We start from the raw sequence: 15,996 nt of genomic DNA, 5'->3' as shown, positions 1-15,996 counted from the left end.
GTGCCCCTAAACTAGCGTAGAACCGACAAGGAGATGGTAGCGTACCGCTGTGATTGCGAAAGAAAGGGATTACCTCGACAAGATGTATGTGAATATTATTATCTTGATACGTAATGGTGAACCATGCTAGTCGTGACGAGTCGTGTGTGCAATCATTCATTTCATAGAGAAGGGCGAGCCGCTCTTCGATGTGGATTTGGATAAGGGCGTGATGGGTGGAGAAGGTTGCTGAGGCCGCGTTGGACGCAAGCCGCAATCGCGAGGGGCAACTTCCCCGCAAGCTATATGAGTCCTGTGGCAGGTCATGAGCGCAGAAGATGAAAGCATAATCGAAACACGTACTTCAGACCACAGTCGTCGCATTCTAGAACGGGCTTGCGCCCCAGTCGTTTCATACATATATCACATTTTGCACCACCTAGTAGTCCGCTCGAGAAAAAGAAGTCCAGTGGGCCCCATCCCGCCTCAGCAGCCGCAGCCTGCGGATTGTTTTCGCTACGTCGCTTCGCACCAGGTTTGATGAGCGTAAAGCGGTGGACGGGTGCGGGCGTCAGTGGACGAATCGTTGAACCACCCTCGGTTGCCGCAGCGATAGAGGGTCCTACAGACGGAGCTGTATAATAAGAATCCATGGAAATAGTGGAATCGAACGACGGGGGTTCGGGTTCAGATTCTGAATTCAGAAGGGGAGGCTCGGTAACAGAGCCGCCATCCTCGGAAGGACGAACGGTGAGAATAGATGACAACGAAGGTGCCATTGTGTAGATGCTTTGCGTTGGGTGAGATCGGATGACGGTCGTGCTGTACTCAGAGTACGAGATAGAGGTGGTATTGATGAGGGGTTGTGTACTTGTACTGTCGCTGGCATGACCTGCCGACACATGTCTCAGCTATTTTATCAACTAAACAACAGAGCATACGTACTAATAGTAGATCCATATCCTTCATCAATAGTAACATCTTTAAGGCCTCGAATAGCGGTCGCCAGTTCATCATCGCTGTCCTCTTCACTGAGGTGCAGTCCATCGTCCAGATGCCCAAGCCGAATATCGCGCGCGATGCCCACGCCGAAGCTAGGGATACGCGGAGCGACACTAGGACGTCTGTTCCCAGACATAAACTTGATGCTGCCAGTGTGAACATCGTCAGCCTCATTAGGGCGCGCGAGTACCTCGGCCTCAATTTCGCGCAGCCGTTCAAGAATATCGCGAGTCGTGGGTCGAGAGACAGGATTCTCATCCAGACAGTCGAGGATGAGCTGAACAAAGGCTGAAGAACACCCTGGACTAATGAGAGAGCGGATCTCATCTGGATCAAGAGTAAATGAGGGTGCCGCGCGCTTGAAGTGATGGTCGTCTGCAAGGCGGCGGGCTGCAATCTCGGCCAAGATGACTCCCAGGGAGAATATATCCGTAGGGAGGTCAAATTCGTTGCCTAGTAGAATCTCTGGAGACATGTATGCATCCGTGCCACAAAATGTGAGGCGTCGGCTTTCCTCCGCATTTCGTGCTGCAATGCGAGCGAATCCGAAGTCGGTTATCTTCAGGCGTCCATTGGCAGTAACGAGAAGATTCTCTCCCTTGAGATCGCGGTGGATGCATTTACGAGCGTGAAGATATGCAAGTGCACGGGCTATGTCTGTTGCGAAAGAGATGCGGAGACGCCAGGGAAAGGGCTTGTGCTTGTCATGGATATACATGCGCAGATTTCCTCGTGGCAAATGAGGATATTAATGATATAAAATGACAGCTAAACATACCGTTTTCGATAAACTCAGAGATTATGAAGATACGTCCATCTGGATCAGGCGCACGCGAGAGACCAAGGTAGAGAACGACATTAGGGTGGCGCGATTCCCTGTACAACGATAAAATGGCAAGACGCGTATAACAGATCGAATACTCACTTGAGCAGCCTCCACTCTCGCTCAAAATATTTGGCGACGTCATATTCAGTGGAAGGAAGTACCTCCTTGATCGCAACATCAATGCCGAGGTAGGATCCTATGGACCAGCGTGAAACTGGCGCAGAAAGTGGAAAGAACACGACATACCCTTGTAGACGTTTCCGAATGATCCAGCACCCAATTTCTTCCAGTCTCCTTTGATATCCTAGAGAGTGAGTCCCACATGAGACCTATCAAGGCTCGGCGCGAGAGAAGAGACACGGACCTCGAAAGGAATGACATCGAAAGGATCTGACATCGTTGCTTGTTGTTAGAACAAGGTTTCGAGCTTGGTATATAAAAGATGTAAATGCAGGGTATCAGGGAATGAAGATGCGGAACGGAGGAGAGCCGGAAAGAGACAGACAGAGGATCCGGAAGAAGGCCAAGTCGGGCTGACACCACCGCTCCTGCAGGTTGGCGCATCTGCCAGACTGAAACGAGATAAACGTGATCGTCATTTGTCTTCCTTCTCCGACCACACCCCTCTCCACTCACAAGCCTTTGGTCCGTAGTTTGTGATCTCTTCAAGACATCTGGGCCAACGAAAGGTTGTTCGCCAGGTTCAGTAACCGTGACGCGAGACTTCAGTCTGTGAGTTGTCGTGTTCCAAGGCCGTTATCCGGCGGCATTTCCCACTCTACACACGTTGGTAGTCCACACATGTACCCCTTACGACGAGCTAATTCCCATATGCTTGTTCAGAACAATGTCAGGTGAAACACAGTTGCTTTCTCCGGATTTTTTAGACAGCCTGGGGACTCTGGCTGATGACGATGACGTCGTCGAATGGATTAACGGGCTCCTGGATGAGAAAGACGAGCAGGGCTTGGGAAACCCTGATCTCAACTCACTCGACCGATATGTCTCTCGATTGATTCCCTCCCTTGACGTGGCCAGCGAGGATGTCTCCTCGAATCTAGAGAGACTCATTGACGAGATCTCACGATCGACCTCGCGTCTTTCGTACGACCTTCATTTCATGCGAGATGGCGCAACTTCCCTCCAAGACGCGCTGAGTGACCTTGCGGAGCGTTCAAACACCTCTGTATCAAGAGGCACTTCCGAGGCGCTCGACCGACTGCATTCTCTAGACATTATAAAGTCCCACATGATCACGGCCAGAGATGTCCTGCGAGAAGCAGAGAGCTGGAGCACCCTAGAATCCGAGGTTTTGTCTCTGCTTACAGAACAGAATTATGAAAAGGCCGCCGAGAAGCTTTCCGAGGCTAACAAAAGCATGGTCGTCTTTGAAAACACTTCCGATTACGACCACCGCCGCACGCTCATGATCAGCCTTCAGAATCAGCTCGAAGCCTCTCTCAGCTCTGCCCTTATAGCCGCTATCAACAGCCAGGACGTCGCTGTATGCAGAAATTACTATGCAATATTCTGTAACATTCAGCGCGACCTGGAGTTTCGAACTTACTATTATGGGTCGCGCAGAAGTTCCTTGGTCACAACGTGGCAAAATGCTCGGTACGAAGGATCTCACCCACCTCCCTCGCCAAGCTCTCCGGAGCAGTCGTTCTCCGCGTTTCTCTCCGCATTCTTTTCAACGTTCATATCGATTTTGAATGCCGAGCGGACATCTGTTTCCGCTATTTTCCCTGATCCTCAGGCAACGATGGCGAACTTTGTTACTTCAACTCTTGCGGCTCTTCAACCGACATTTTCTGAGCGACTGGCCTCGATGTCGATTCATCACGGTGCATCCGCTTTACTGGAATTAATTGAGGCTTTCAAGGCGACAGAACAGTTTGCCATTGCGTCCGGGAAGATATTGCAAAGAGCAGAGTATACTGGACCTCCAATACGAACCATGTCTGGAGACGCCAAAGACATCGGCATGGCTCACAAATCTCATTCACGATGGCGATCCACACGACTGTCGATATCTCAGCGGATGAATCCCACCACTTCATCTGCAGGGGAGTCGAAGAATTCGATTGCATCCACGACGGCCCTCGACTGGGATCAAGAAGTTCTCGAACCATTCCTTGAATTCCAGGTTGAATATGGCGGTCTGGAAGGGCGTTTTCTAAGCGCAGCGTTGCAGAACATCATGCACACCGACGATACTAGAACTGACACGTCCGTTGACCATGCCCGTTTGCTGAAGGAGCGATCAGTCGACGTCTTCAGCCTAGCCGAAGAAAGCCTGGGAAGAGTTCTTTCGTTCACCCATGGGTTCGGGGCCGTGGGCCTTCTGCAAGCCCTGGAGAATCTATTCCGAAAGTTCATCGATTCCTCCAAGAGTCAGTTCTCCGAGCAGTCTTTTGTATCGCAGAGATCGTTCTCGACACCCAACTCTAGCGATGACCTCGCTGATCTAGATTACACATCGGAGGATTGGACTCGCATTCAAATGTGGCTCCACCTTCTTGGTGCCCTCCGTGTTGTCCTCGACCGGATGACTGTCTTTGAGTCCAAGCTCTATTCTGTTCTTCTTCAGGTTTCGACTACGATCCGGTCCTTATCTCACGACTTGGCGAGTGCTTATATCCCAGGCACTACCAAAGGCGAAGTCCACCTCCTCACCCAGTCGGTGCTCAACTCTGCCAAGCTGCACGCACTTCTCCAGGAAGTCGACCCAGAAAGCCAAATATACGACCCCTCCGTTCCCAAACGCTCGCACTCGATTCGGCAACGAGTTTCGCTCCTCCCAAACGCCCTCGCATCCCTCACCGAGTTCAGCACCTTCTGCCAGACGTCTCTGCAGCACGCGATGCTGTCGCCTCTGCGCAAGCACCTCTCCAACTACTCCGCTTCTCCCCTCTGGACTGCGTCGTCCGATCCGCGAACAAAGCGCTCCGGCGCCACGGCCACGAGCGACGCCCAGGTCCCCGTGTTCTCCCTCTCCCCGACCGAGACCATCCAGCGCGTCGCAGAAGGGCTCCTCAATCTCCCCAGGCTGTTCGAAGTCTACGCAGACGACGACGTCCTCTCCTTCTCCATCGACACGCTTCCGTTCGTGGACAAGGACCTCATCGCGGCGCTTTCGGAGCAAGCTGCGGGCGACGCGCGGCTCACGCATCCGCGCCGCCAGTCGATGTCGCTAAAGAACCAAGCTCTGCCGCCGAAGCCAGCGCCAGAATTCTCGCCCGAAGCGATCGCCTCCATTTGGCTCTCGTCGCTCGGGCTCTCGCTGCTGTCTCATCTGACAACTGCGATCTTGCCGAGGATACCCTTCCTTACGTCCGCGGGCGCGGCGCAGCTCAGCTCGGACCTGGAATACCTCACTAACATCGTGAGCTCGCTTAACGTCGCGAGCGAGGAGCTGGAAACGTGGCGGGAGTATATCCGGCTCGGAGACGAGGATGGCCCGCAACGAGGCGCAGATGTTGGTTCGAACAACGCCATCTTCGCCCAAGTCGCGCGGATGAGAGGCTGGTCTATTGCTTAGTTGCAGTCCATAGCACTACGAAAACTAATTATGTGTGTATCAACTACTTACTGTGCCTCGCGCGCACTTCGTCGCCGACGAACCCACTACCACAAGCTCGTAGATTATCAAAAAAAAAATTGATACAGCACGAAGATAAAGATAGAAAAGACCTAGAGCGAGGGTTCGCGGACCAAACAAAAACTACCGCGCATAAGGGTGGAAACTGTGCTGCCCCCTGCTCATCATCCTCGCAGGACCAGGCCCAGCATTCATACCCCCTGCCCCTCTGCCCCTGCTCGGACCCATCATCGCCATGCCGTGCCTCATGCCGCCAATCATGCCCATAGCCCCACCCATAGCCCCACCCATGGCCCCCATCGGATTTCCTGCACCGATCGCTCCTGCGTTCATCGCACCCGTACCGCCCATCGGGCCCATCCCGAGCCTCATTGCACCCATGCCGGGCATCCCTCCGCCCATATTGTTCATGCCACCTGCAGCCATCCCGGGCCCCATCGGGTTCATCGCACCCATGTTGGCCATACCTCCCATCCCAGCACCGCCCATGTTTCCCATGGCGCCCATGCCCATACCTCCCATGCCGAAACGGTTCATGCCCATGCCCATGGACATCGGGTTGAAGCCGCCCATCATCGGCATGCCCCCGTTCATCATGTTGTTGAACGGAGGGTTCATCTGATTCACCATGCGTTGATACATCATGTTCATTGAATGAGGGTCCGCCTGGGGCTGTTGGGGGGCTATGTTGTAGGGCATGTTGCCTGCGCCGGTGTGTGCTGGGCGTATCTCCCTCTGGTCGTTGTACGGCTCCCTGGTGTTGACGGCCCGCGTCTGATCTCTCTGGTTCCGAGGCTGCGCCGTCTTGACCTCGATCTGAAACGCCAAACACAATGTGCAAATGCGACGTGAACCGTTGGAAAATAGGCATACCTGCTTATCATCAAGGACGAGACCGATCTTGCCCACCAACTGCGCCTCGTTGCTGTTATCTTCAAATGTGACGAACCCGAAGCCTTTCGACCTGCCCGTCTCGCGGTCAACCATGACCGTGGCATCGACGACCTTGCCGAACGACGAGAAGAAGCCGCGCATAGAGTCGGATGTTGTGTGCGGGGCGAGACCCCCGACGAAGTACCGCGTGTTCCTCAGATGCTCCTCACGGGGAATAGCGCGTTTCGGGTCAATCTACGGATGATATTGTTCATCGAAGATCACGTAACCACATCGTCACGAAGACACTCACTGCTTTTCCATCCAGGAAATGCTCCCGGATCATGACCGAGTTCACAGAGGCGGGATCGTCGAATGTGAGGAAGGCGAAGCCTCTCGACTTGCCGTCGGGATCGCGGACGATGGTGCACGCATCAACCTTTCCGAACTCTGAGAAGTAGTTCCTCAGACCTTCTGCTCACAAAAGAGACATCAAACCGCCGCACATCAACGTTGGTCAGCGAACGACTGTATGACATAAGGGGATAGGGTAAGGAACGGGAGGGGACAATGTACCATCTGTGGTGTCCCAGCTTAGGCCGCCTACAAACATCTTGCTATTGAACAGGGATTGTGGTATCCCAGAAAGTACCAGAGAAGGACAAGTGTATTTGGACAGTATAGCGAGAGCGAGTGAGGCGGTATGGCGGATATGAGTGATATGTGATCAGTTCCAGAGTAGCGAGATATGCGACCAGTGGAAAAGAGAAAAGAGACATATTGTTGGTGTTAAAACCTGAGACCGACGAGATTGACAGATATCGTAGCGGGTAAGTGGGGTAGCTGATGATCTCCAGTAGCCAGTACGCATGAAAAGACGCAGTATGACTGGTACGGGTAAGTATCACAACATCACCAAGCGGACCGAGCGCCCAGACGGCACCCAGCCTCGAAGCACATAAGCACCGCCCCAGGTTCTAATATGCACATAGAGAGAGAAAATGGAAACAAATGAGCCACTCACCCTTCGTCCTTCATCTCTGACGGACGAATTGGTCTATCCGGCCGCGCGGCGTTGGCTCCGGGAAGGCCAGACGGTCCGCCGGTTGGCGTCAAATCGACAAACCGGCCGTTCTCGATGCGCTGCTGGCGCTCCTGACTGGGGGTTTGGCGGTATGCAGAAAATTGTTGCGCTACTTGGGCTGAATATGACAGAGATGCGGCTGAGTTGGCTGAAGACGAAGGCTTAGGAGGTAGCGGACTTGGCTCGACGGGTTGCGGTGCGAGATCCTTCTGTGGCTGCGGTTCAGAGGGTGAGACTAGCGCACTTTCGGTGTGAGCAGGAGACTTTGGCGGTGAAACTTCGACTTCAGCGCTCGCGGGATCATCTGTCTGAGACAAAGCGAAGTCCTGTTCGAAGTCATCCCCATACAGGCCTAACGACGATTGTGAGAAATAATCTGGCTTTAAGGTGAAGAGGAGGGCATGCACCATCATAGAGGTTGTCGTCAGCATTGTCAGCTACGGTAGCCATTTCAGTCAGTAGGGAACAAGAAGAGAGGGAGGTGGGAGGGGTAGTCGTCTGTCGCGGGCGGTGTTGTGTAGGTCGTTGGAAGAGTGAAAGGGGAGAAGAGCGGTAGCCCTTTACAAGCGGAGCTATAAGCGTATTCGAAACTCCGCGAGTACCTCGCTGGTTCATCTCCTCCTTCTTTCTTCCTTTACGCAAACCGAATCTACTGTATGTATTGACCGAATTCTTTGCAATTCTTTTTTCTTGTCACTAATGCAGCACGAGCGAACGGAGTGCGAACGGCCATAAAGCTTCAATTACCACTTCGAAACGATCTGTCGGTGACAGAACGCTCTGATATTCGATATGCGGTGATTGTCCAGTGAGTCTCAGCCGTTTAAGCTCACTATTGAGCTTGCTCGGTCATCGAGACATCAACTTGACGGATGAATCTGTCATGGTCATCAGCGATGAATTTTTGCATATGGTGTGTAGTTTGGCATGAGTTGTAAATGAAGCGCTGGTTCTCGCGACTGTTTCGAAGGGGGTCAAATGCTGGGTGTTTCGAGGACATAAGCGCCATCATCGCAGTGCGATGGTTTCATACATACTGCGCTTCAGCAAGCGATTTACAGGAACGGCCGGCTCCATGGGACGAGCCATACAGCCTCGGCGCTCAGGTTCATGAGCCTGCAAGATGGGGCAGGATGTGTGACTGGAAGCATTTTCTGTCAGAATTTGTCGCTGTGCCACACGGTCTCACGGGGACGGCTGCCGTGGTAATTTGAATAGCGGGTGTGGTTCGGCAGGACGATGCTCGGAGTGGACACGCACCGCGACGATTGGGATGGGAAGGACGAAGGGATCGAAACGGACGAGAGCGCTACGAAGAACGGTCAGGAGCGGCCATCAGAGGGGAAATGCGGGCACGTGGGCACAGCCCCCGCCGGTGGAGTGCATCAGTTGAAGACTCTGGCTGCTGCTCTCGCCCTCCCCGTCCTCGCAGATACCAACGCACGTCCGCCTCGTCCTCGAACGATGAAGAAGCTGTTCGGCAGAGACAAGGCAAAGATCACAAGGGTCACGCCCGCCTCGAGGGACGTCCACACCGATCTCGGCTCCGGCAACTCTTCAGAGGTAGCGCCCTTCGCACTCCCATTGCGCGCCCTGTCTGACACTCATCCGAACCCATCCTCAAGGACCTCCACGCCTACTCCCTCCCGGCACCCCCGCCCCAATCCACACAGCAGCCCCAGCTCACTCCTTCCCGTCCCCAGCCCACTCCCCACCACCACCACCATCACCATCACCACTCCTCCCGCGACAACCCGCATTCCCGCGCACACTCTTCTGATGAAGAGCACTGGCACGTCGTCGCTCCGGAACTCGCAACCCCGAACCTCGCTCCACTCGAACCCGTCCGTCCCCCGGTCATCCCTGCATCTCGCACCCCGTCTCTCGCACCCACTCCCCCTGGCGCCTCTCCGCCCGTTCCCAGCCCTCTCGTCCCCCGGTCAAATTCCCCCCTACCCCCACCTTCCATACGCTCTTCCCACACGGGAAATCAGAAGGACAAGGGTGAACGCAGGCCCACCGCCGCGGTCAATATCCTCAAGGCCCTCGATCCTCAGTTTGTCAAACCGAATCACGATCGCGTAGACGAGAGCCAACACACGCACAGCGAAGGCTCAGTTCGTGAGCCTAGAGAGCCCAGAGAGCCCAGAGAGCTCAGAGACGACAAGAAGGAGAAAAAGGGCTTCTGGGAATGGGCAAGCTCTGGAGTAGAGAGGGAGAAGGAGAAGCGCGAGATACGAGAAAAGGAGGAGGAGAGCCATCAGGAGCTCATGCGGATGATCGGTGCGTGTTGTCACTATTCCTCCTCTCTGTCGCTCTTCTTTGACATCCGTGTATGCGCAGGCTACCTGACCGCCACGGCCTCAGAAGACTGGAACGTCGTGCTCGAAGTCTGCGATCGCGCCTCCATGAGCGAGGCTAACGCCAAGGAAGCAGCCAAGGCCCTACGGCGAGAGTTCAAGTGCGCTGCAATTCCCCTCCTACATTCGCACGTCCGCTGAAATCTTGACCGTCAGATACGGAGATGCGCCACAGCAACTCTCCGCCGCCCGCGTGAGTCCGCTTCGTGCATATACCGAAATGCGACATCTCACTTCTCTCAGCTATGGGCAATCATGCTCCGCAATTCCAACGAGCTCTTTGTGAATCAGTGCACATCGCGCAAGTTTCTCGATATCTTGGAGGATGTCTTGACTTCAACGCGGACTTCGCCCGTTGTGCGAGAAAGGCTACTCGATGTGTTGGCCGCCGCGGCATACGCCTCCTCATCTCGTAAGTGCTTTCCGATTCATCCGTCTCATCCGTCTCTTCTCGCAAACCCGGGGACTGTTCGCATCGTGCTACTTGATTTGCATGCTGTGCAGGCTTCTGCGTCCAACTATCTTGTTTTGCATTCGCATGCCAAGGTAACACGTCTACCAAAGTCTTTGCATGCAGTAAACGACGCCAATGCGCTAGACCCATGTTTTTGATATCCGGGACTCGTACGATTTGATTGCACGAGACATCTGACACACTTGGACCCATGTAGGGACAGACGGAAAGGAAATCCGCAACGATGCCTTTCGCGGGCTGTGGAGAAAGGTGAAACCTCCAGGGAAGCCCGATGAGGTGCGCGCACACATCGACCTTTCCCTACAACAGGTTTGCTAATACCCGATCTGATTTTTTTCGTGATTGGCATCCAGGGTGTTCCATTTGATACAGACGACTCGATGTTCAACCCCCCAGAGCCAAGACGTTCATCTGTATACGGCGTCCCCCCAGGGTGGGTACCTGTTCCGGCGCCAAGTCCGGCTGTGACACCCCAACCTCAGAGCCTCTCACCGGTGATCGTAAGTTCGGTATACTCAGTGGGGATACCTGCTTATTAAATTCTACGGATCTAGCCAACCCCTACGCGACCCAAAAATCCAGCGTCCAGACACCGGGTGATCCCTCCAGACGAAGACTTCCGAAGGCTCTTGCAGGAGTGCAAGTTTGCGCACGGAAACGCGCAGTTGCTTTCGGAAGCTTTGACATACGCTAGACCTGAGGACCTAACGGAGAAAGAGATTATTCGCGTCTGTGTTTCTCCACCTAAACCCTTGGTTTTGCCTGACATCGGTCTTTGTAGGAATTTTATGAGAAATGTCGCGCATCGCAGGAGCTCATATGTGCCCAGGTGCCGTGGGCCACCGCTGGCGCCGACCGGTCGCGGCAGGCTCGAGATCAGAAACGTGCGCGGAAGCGCGATCCAGCGAGCGAGGGCCATTCGCCCAGCGAAGCTAATGCTCCGAATGCGCTTACGAAATCGAACACGGTGAGGCATAACGCGGCTTCGAGAAAGGGTGGTGAGTCGCCGAAGAAGGGGGACGAGTCGCCCCTGGAGCTCACCCAAGAGGAGCACCTTCTGGCGGAGCTGTTGGACGCGAATGAGGCGCTCACGGGGGTGCTGCTCATGTACGACGATATCGAGAGAATCGGGATTGAGAGAGAGGCAGAGGAGAGGAGTCGGAGAGAAGTAAGAATGGATCGATCGGTGGGTCTTTGGTGGTCCCTCCGTGCGCTGGTCTCGCGCCACTCACAGAGGTTATCTTGTATTTTAGAAACTCGTGTACGACGAGAGGGAGGGCTACGTGCATCTCGAGCCGCCACTAAACACGGTCGGCTCTTCGTCGAGAACGCCCTCACCCTCGCCTTCCTCGTCACCGTCGCTCATCCCAATATCCCTGATGCCAGCCGTACACCCATCCTCCACCCATCCTCTCCCCCCCATACCATATCAGCATTCGAATAACCCGACCACAGGGACCGCCGGCAATTTCGGCGCCCATGTCTCACAGCAGTCGCTCCCGCCACCGCCACCAGCGCCACACGGCCCGCGCTCCCCTGGTTACGTGCCCATGCGCCCTCGAAGTCGCACGCCCTCGCCCGAACAGTACCCTACGCATCTGATCGCGGACGCGAACGTCAGCCAGATGGAGCTCACTGCAGGGAGGGTGGAGGTGGTGGGCAACGGGCTGCAGAGGCTGAAGATCAAAGGTGGGGGGGTGGACATCGTCGGCGGGAAGGACAGTGCGGAGGAGGAAGTGGTGCGGACGCCGGTCAAGCCCAGTTTGAAAGCGCTCGGAAAACGAAAGGTCGTCCAGTCTGAGGAACCTGATCGTGAGCGCCTATTCAATCTCTGTGTCTTGTATCATTTCCGAATTCTGATTTCGTTTGTCCTTTGAAACGCAGAGCCTTTCAATCCGGATGATATGTTTTATGAGCGTACAGATCGCGACATCCGGCAGGATGATAGCCCAGATTCGGATGACGACGAGGCGCGGAGGCGACCGTGGGCTCCCGTTCACTATGTATATGACGCCGTCGCGGAGCGCACCCAACAGCGTCTGCGAGAGGGTCAGCTGGCATCGTTGGTGAACGGTGTACATTAGCAGCCGGTGGTTATGTGTAGACTTCATCAGGGCTTGGAGGTGCTTTCTTCGTCTGTTCTTCGACTTCATCGTTTGGCAACCTTTTAAGCGATATTTTCATATGTACTAGCAAGGCATCATGTGGTTTTTGTGTTCTATGAGTCCCATACCATCGTATTGTAGCAGCATTCAGCATTAGGCTCGTTTAGATATTCAAGGAAGAGGCGCCGCATAACTAAGTCATGATCGCTCCACCACAGACTGGTACGCGTCCCTTCGCCTGGTCTTCCCCAAAAATCACCTTCGCGGTTGCCGACAGCGCATCTACAGTAAATTCAAAGCTGGCGACGTACCCAAGACCGCCAAGGAGGCCATCCTCATCTCGCATATCTATCAAATCATACGGCGCACAGCTCGCCAGGACGACGACCCTCTCAGGCTTGCTCTGTTTTCTCCTGATTATCAAAACGTCTGTAAGATGCTTTCGCTGCCAGACCGACCGATCAGCGTTGCGCGTGACAAACACCACCGCATCCGCCTCCCGAACGTCGTCAGCTTGCGTCGCGCTTAGCGGTTCGCCGCCCGCGTATACAATATGCACGACGTCTCCCTGGACGAGGTCTTTCACGGATTCCGTGAAGGCCAGGTACGAAGGACCCGCGGTGTTCCTCAACTTACCGTCGCCTGTCCGCAAGACGCCTTCTGCGTCGTCTACGGCCTGATTCAGCGACTCCATCACAGGCGTAAGCACGACCACCTTGCCCCGCTTAGGCAGCGGTATCACCGACCGCGGATTACGGACGAGCGCCACAGATCGCGCGTACGCCTCCCGGCTGAGGCTCAGGTTTGCCTCCTTCAACCGATCCCACTCGCTCTTCTTAAATGGAACGCGGAGCACGTCGTCCCAGCTGCCGGCGAACTGCGCCTTCATTTTGCGCACCCGCCGCCCGCTCTCCAGCAGTGTCTCCAAGGGGATATGTCCGTCGCAGACGGCTTCATACGCCGCCTCCAGCGACCCCTTGTGTCTGTCAAACCGGTGACACACCATCACCACGTCGGCACCTGCTTGAAGGGCATCCATCGCAGCGTGGGACACACCGCCCTCGCGCGCGGCGACGGCCTCCATCTCCAAGCAGTCTGTGACGATGACACCCTTGTATCCCATGTTGTCGCACAGCAGCCCATGCGTCGCCGCGCGCGCGAGCGAGGCGGGCGTGTCGTCGCCCGTCACCTTGGGGAGTGCCATGTGCCCCGTCATGATGCTCGCGGCATCGTGGATGACGGCGCGGAAGGGAACGAGCTCGGTCTGATCGAGCTGCGCGCCCGACTTCTGGATGACCGGGAGGGCGAGGTGCGAGTCGACGTGCGTGTCCCCGTGCCCCGGGAAGTGCTTTGCGGAGGGCGCTACGCCTGCAGACGTGAGCCCGCGACACACCGCTGCGACATATTCCCCAACTTGATGTGGGTCTGGTTCGTTCGGATAGGATCACGAGTCAGACTCCACATATCACTCAGAGTGTTGGCTACGTGCATACCATCGCCGAAAGACCTCACGCCTGGAATTTTGAGTGTCAGCGGCATTATCCATAGTCAGGCAGGCTGACGGACCTATGACAGGGTTCCTTGAGTCGCTGTTTACGTCGGCGACAGGGCTGTACGCCCAGTTGATGCCCGCGAGCTTGAGCTCTCGTCCGGAGGCGGCAGAGACGCGTTCGGCCAAATCTGGGGAGCACGTTGCAGCCAAAGCCATAGCTCCAGGGCTACGAGACGAACGGCGAGCTGAAATCTGACTTCAGCGCAGACGTGGGAGAGGGTTGTACGCACAACTGGGTACCAGCGTCCTGGGTTGTAGGGTGGGTGAAGCCGGATACCAGACCTTCATGTCGAAGGCCAGCGCTTAGCGCACAAGGTTTGGGAGATCCCAATGTCAATGTGCTGGCTCACCATTCTCTTGATCAATACCGATCATGAGCGGACTCTCGTGGCCTGCGTCTTTGGCAATCTGCTGTAGTTTTTGAACCACGCTGTACACCTGTTCTGCGCCTAGTCATGCGAGGACGGGACGCATTAGCCGCAGTGACCCCACAGTAATGGAACAGATATAGGAATGGCGCCACTAGCGACTTACTTCGTACATTTCGTTTCATGAGGATGACATTACTAGACATGTACCATTCAATCGCCGCTTGAGAAAAATCTGATCCTGCAGGGGCTCATGAACGTTACCTACCCGAGGTAATAGTCCCTTATAAGCACTTCGATATCATTGCTCACTTCGTGCCCGTGGAAGCCGAACACAAAATGCTGTGCGGGCAACGCAAGAGCTCGATGAAACCACATCTTTCAAGTAGAGTTGACTTGCTCCAACTCACCTGCCCGACTTCTCGCTTCAATTTTTCTGTAAGCTCGACGTCAACCATTGTTCATAACAGTGAAAGGTCAAAGTCAGGGTCAGATGCAACGCGATCGTTTGATGTGATCTGTGATGCAGCAGAGCCGCCGAAGTCTCTAAAATGGTAATGTTGGGACATTGTTGGGACCCCAGAGCAGCCTAGAGCCTTTCATCTGCGACAAAGACAATAACACGTACTTCAGAGGCCCATACAAAGGATACGGGCTCGACCTCAAAGACAGCACATCATCCTGTCTATGCTCGCTATTCCGCTGAGAAGCAGCAGAAAAAGGTGTTGGCCTTGGTCAAGTCGAGGCCTATTCGGGGTCCAACCGCACGTGATGGCATACCCGACATCACCGAGCCATGGCGCTAACGTCGAACAGAGTGTCTCTCTTCCGTTCTCCCACCACCACCTACCCATCCGACCTCTGCGAGGCGTTGCTGTATTTCTCTCTCTTTATTCCGTTCTTTCGCTCGCCATGCGCTACGCTTTCCTGCTTGCTTTCTTCATCGCGCTCGCTGGTCGAGGTATGCCTCCGACCTTGAATGGAATGATATCTGTTATATTGACTGTGATCGGTTGTCCACCCTCTAGTGCTGGCTTTGGAGATTACTATTGGTGGTCAGAACATCACCGCCGACCAGTTTCTCGAAACCAGCGATTCCACCTTGGCTGCCGATGTGCGTGCCCGTCTCCCTCCCGTTTGCGCCCGCTGAACGAAGGATATCTCTCTTCTAGTGCCAAGAGCAGTGCAGTGGGGGCAAGGCGGCTATTGCGGTAAGTCCTCCTACGTATCTCGCATTGTGTCTCATACACTGACGTTTGGCTAAACACTGGCAGGCCTGCAATGGCGAGAACACCTGCCTCTGCAATAGCACAACCATCGGGATGATTGTCCAGTGCGAGCAATGCTTCTTCACAGACTTGATCGCCAAGAACATCAAGTCGCCTGATAACAAGGCCGGTCTAGCTTCTGCCCTCACTGGTGAGTCCCCCTGACTTGGTCGACCTCTCCGCTCACTTTTTGCCATCCAGCCTACTCGAGTGCATGCAACAATACAGCGAACATCGTCATCCCTGCGACATCCCTTGCTCTTACGCTTCCCTCCGACTGGGATGGACCGATGTCCATTGAGCTGACCACTGCTCAAACTGTGGTAGCCGTCATCGCAGGAGGCGTTCTTGGTGTTGGTGCTCTCTTTGTTGTGAACACCATGTAGCGTATAGATGCGGTGTAGTGGGTTGGCTCGTGTGTTTTCTTGTATTATGCGTTGTTTTCTTGCTTTCTTGAATAGGATGTATCTGTGGTTGGATGGTCAATTTCTTTGTCGGGG

At 54.8% G+C, this 15,996-nt stretch overlaps 6 protein-coding genes across 6 annotated transcripts; 3 read left to right on the top strand and 3 right to left on the bottom strand.

Moving 5' to 3' along the window:
• Nucleotides 1-156: 156 nt before the first annotated feature.
• Nucleotides 157-2,204, bottom strand: HETIRDRAFT_321678 (uncharacterized protein; the record flags this gene model as incomplete). Its single annotated transcript, XM_009550137.1, has 7 exons — nt 157-292; nt 343-855; nt 912-1,710; nt 1,760-1,857; nt 1,907-2,003; nt 2,054-2,111; nt 2,172-2,204. 7 exons carry the CDS (start codon nt 2,202-2,204, stop codon nt 157-159), a joined length of 1,734 nt encoding a protein of 577 aa, XP_009548432.1.
• A 450-nt stretch (nt 2,205-2,654) lies between these two features.
• Nucleotides 2,655-5,483, top strand: HETIRDRAFT_459761 (uncharacterized protein; the record flags this gene model as incomplete). The annotated part of the gene is made up of 1 exon (XM_009550136.1): nt 2,655-5,483. The coding sequence occupies one exon, from the start codon at nt 2,655-2,657 to the stop codon at nt 5,349-5,351; it is 2,697 nt and encodes an 898-aa protein (XP_009548431.1). The 3' UTR covers nt 5,352-5,483.
• An 861-nt stretch (nt 5,484-6,344) lies between these two features.
• Nucleotides 6,345-6,900, bottom strand: HETIRDRAFT_48850 (uncharacterized protein; the record flags this gene model as incomplete). Its single annotated transcript, XM_009549635.1, has 3 exons — nt 6,345-6,539; nt 6,598-6,758; nt 6,861-6,900. Coding segments are annotated over 3 exons (396 nt in total), but the record flags the coding sequence as incomplete, so codon positions are not given.
• Nucleotides 6,901-8,607: 1,707 nt separating this feature from the next.
• HETIRDRAFT_322246 (uncharacterized protein) lies at nt 8,608-12,287 on the top strand (the record flags this gene model as incomplete). The annotated part of the gene is made up of 11 exons (XM_009550135.1): nt 8,608-8,931; nt 8,994-9,651; nt 9,712-9,829; nt 9,885-9,921; nt 9,972-10,140; nt 10,400-10,479; nt 10,557-10,703; nt 10,758-10,931; nt 10,985-11,389; nt 11,457-12,015; nt 12,088-12,287. The coding sequence occupies 11 exons, from the start codon at nt 8,608-8,610 to the stop codon at nt 12,285-12,287; spliced, it is 2,871 nt and encodes a 956-aa protein (XP_009548430.1).
• Nucleotides 12,288-12,395: 108 nt separating this feature from the next.
• HETIRDRAFT_155713 (glycoside hydrolase family 3 protein) lies at nt 12,396-14,220 on the bottom strand. Its single transcript, XM_009550134.1, has 5 exons — nt 14,211-14,220; nt 14,091-14,142; nt 13,875-14,026; nt 13,802-13,822; nt 12,396-13,733 (listed from the first exon to the last, which is right to left on the bottom strand). The coding sequence occupies exons 3-5, from the start codon at nt 14,014-14,016 to the stop codon at nt 12,502-12,504; spliced, it is 1,395 nt and encodes a 464-aa protein (XP_009548429.1). The 5' UTR covers nt 14,017-14,026; nt 14,091-14,142; nt 14,211-14,220; the 3' UTR covers nt 12,396-12,501.
• An 840-nt stretch (nt 14,221-15,060) lies between these two features.
• On the top strand, nt 15,061-15,994 carry HETIRDRAFT_440852 (uncharacterized protein). Its single transcript, XM_009550133.1, has 5 exons — nt 15,061-15,189; nt 15,257-15,342; nt 15,401-15,439; nt 15,503-15,647; nt 15,698-15,994. The coding sequence occupies exons 1-5, from the start codon at nt 15,141-15,143 to the stop codon at nt 15,880-15,882; spliced, it is 504 nt and encodes a 167-aa protein (XP_009548428.1). The 5' UTR covers nt 15,061-15,140; the 3' UTR covers nt 15,883-15,994.
• Nucleotides 15,995-15,996: the final 2 nt, after the last annotated feature.

This window comes from Heterobasidion irregulare (genome assembly GCF_000320585.1).
Source record: "Heterobasidion irregulare TC 32-1 unplaced genomic scaffold scaffold_07, whole genome shotgun sequence".
Taxonomy (NCBI): domain Eukaryota; kingdom Fungi; phylum Basidiomycota; class Agaricomycetes; order Russulales; family Bondarzewiaceae; genus Heterobasidion; species Heterobasidion irregulare.
Note: the sequence above shows the minus strand (reverse complement) of the source record. Positions and strands in the feature narration are given on the sequence as shown.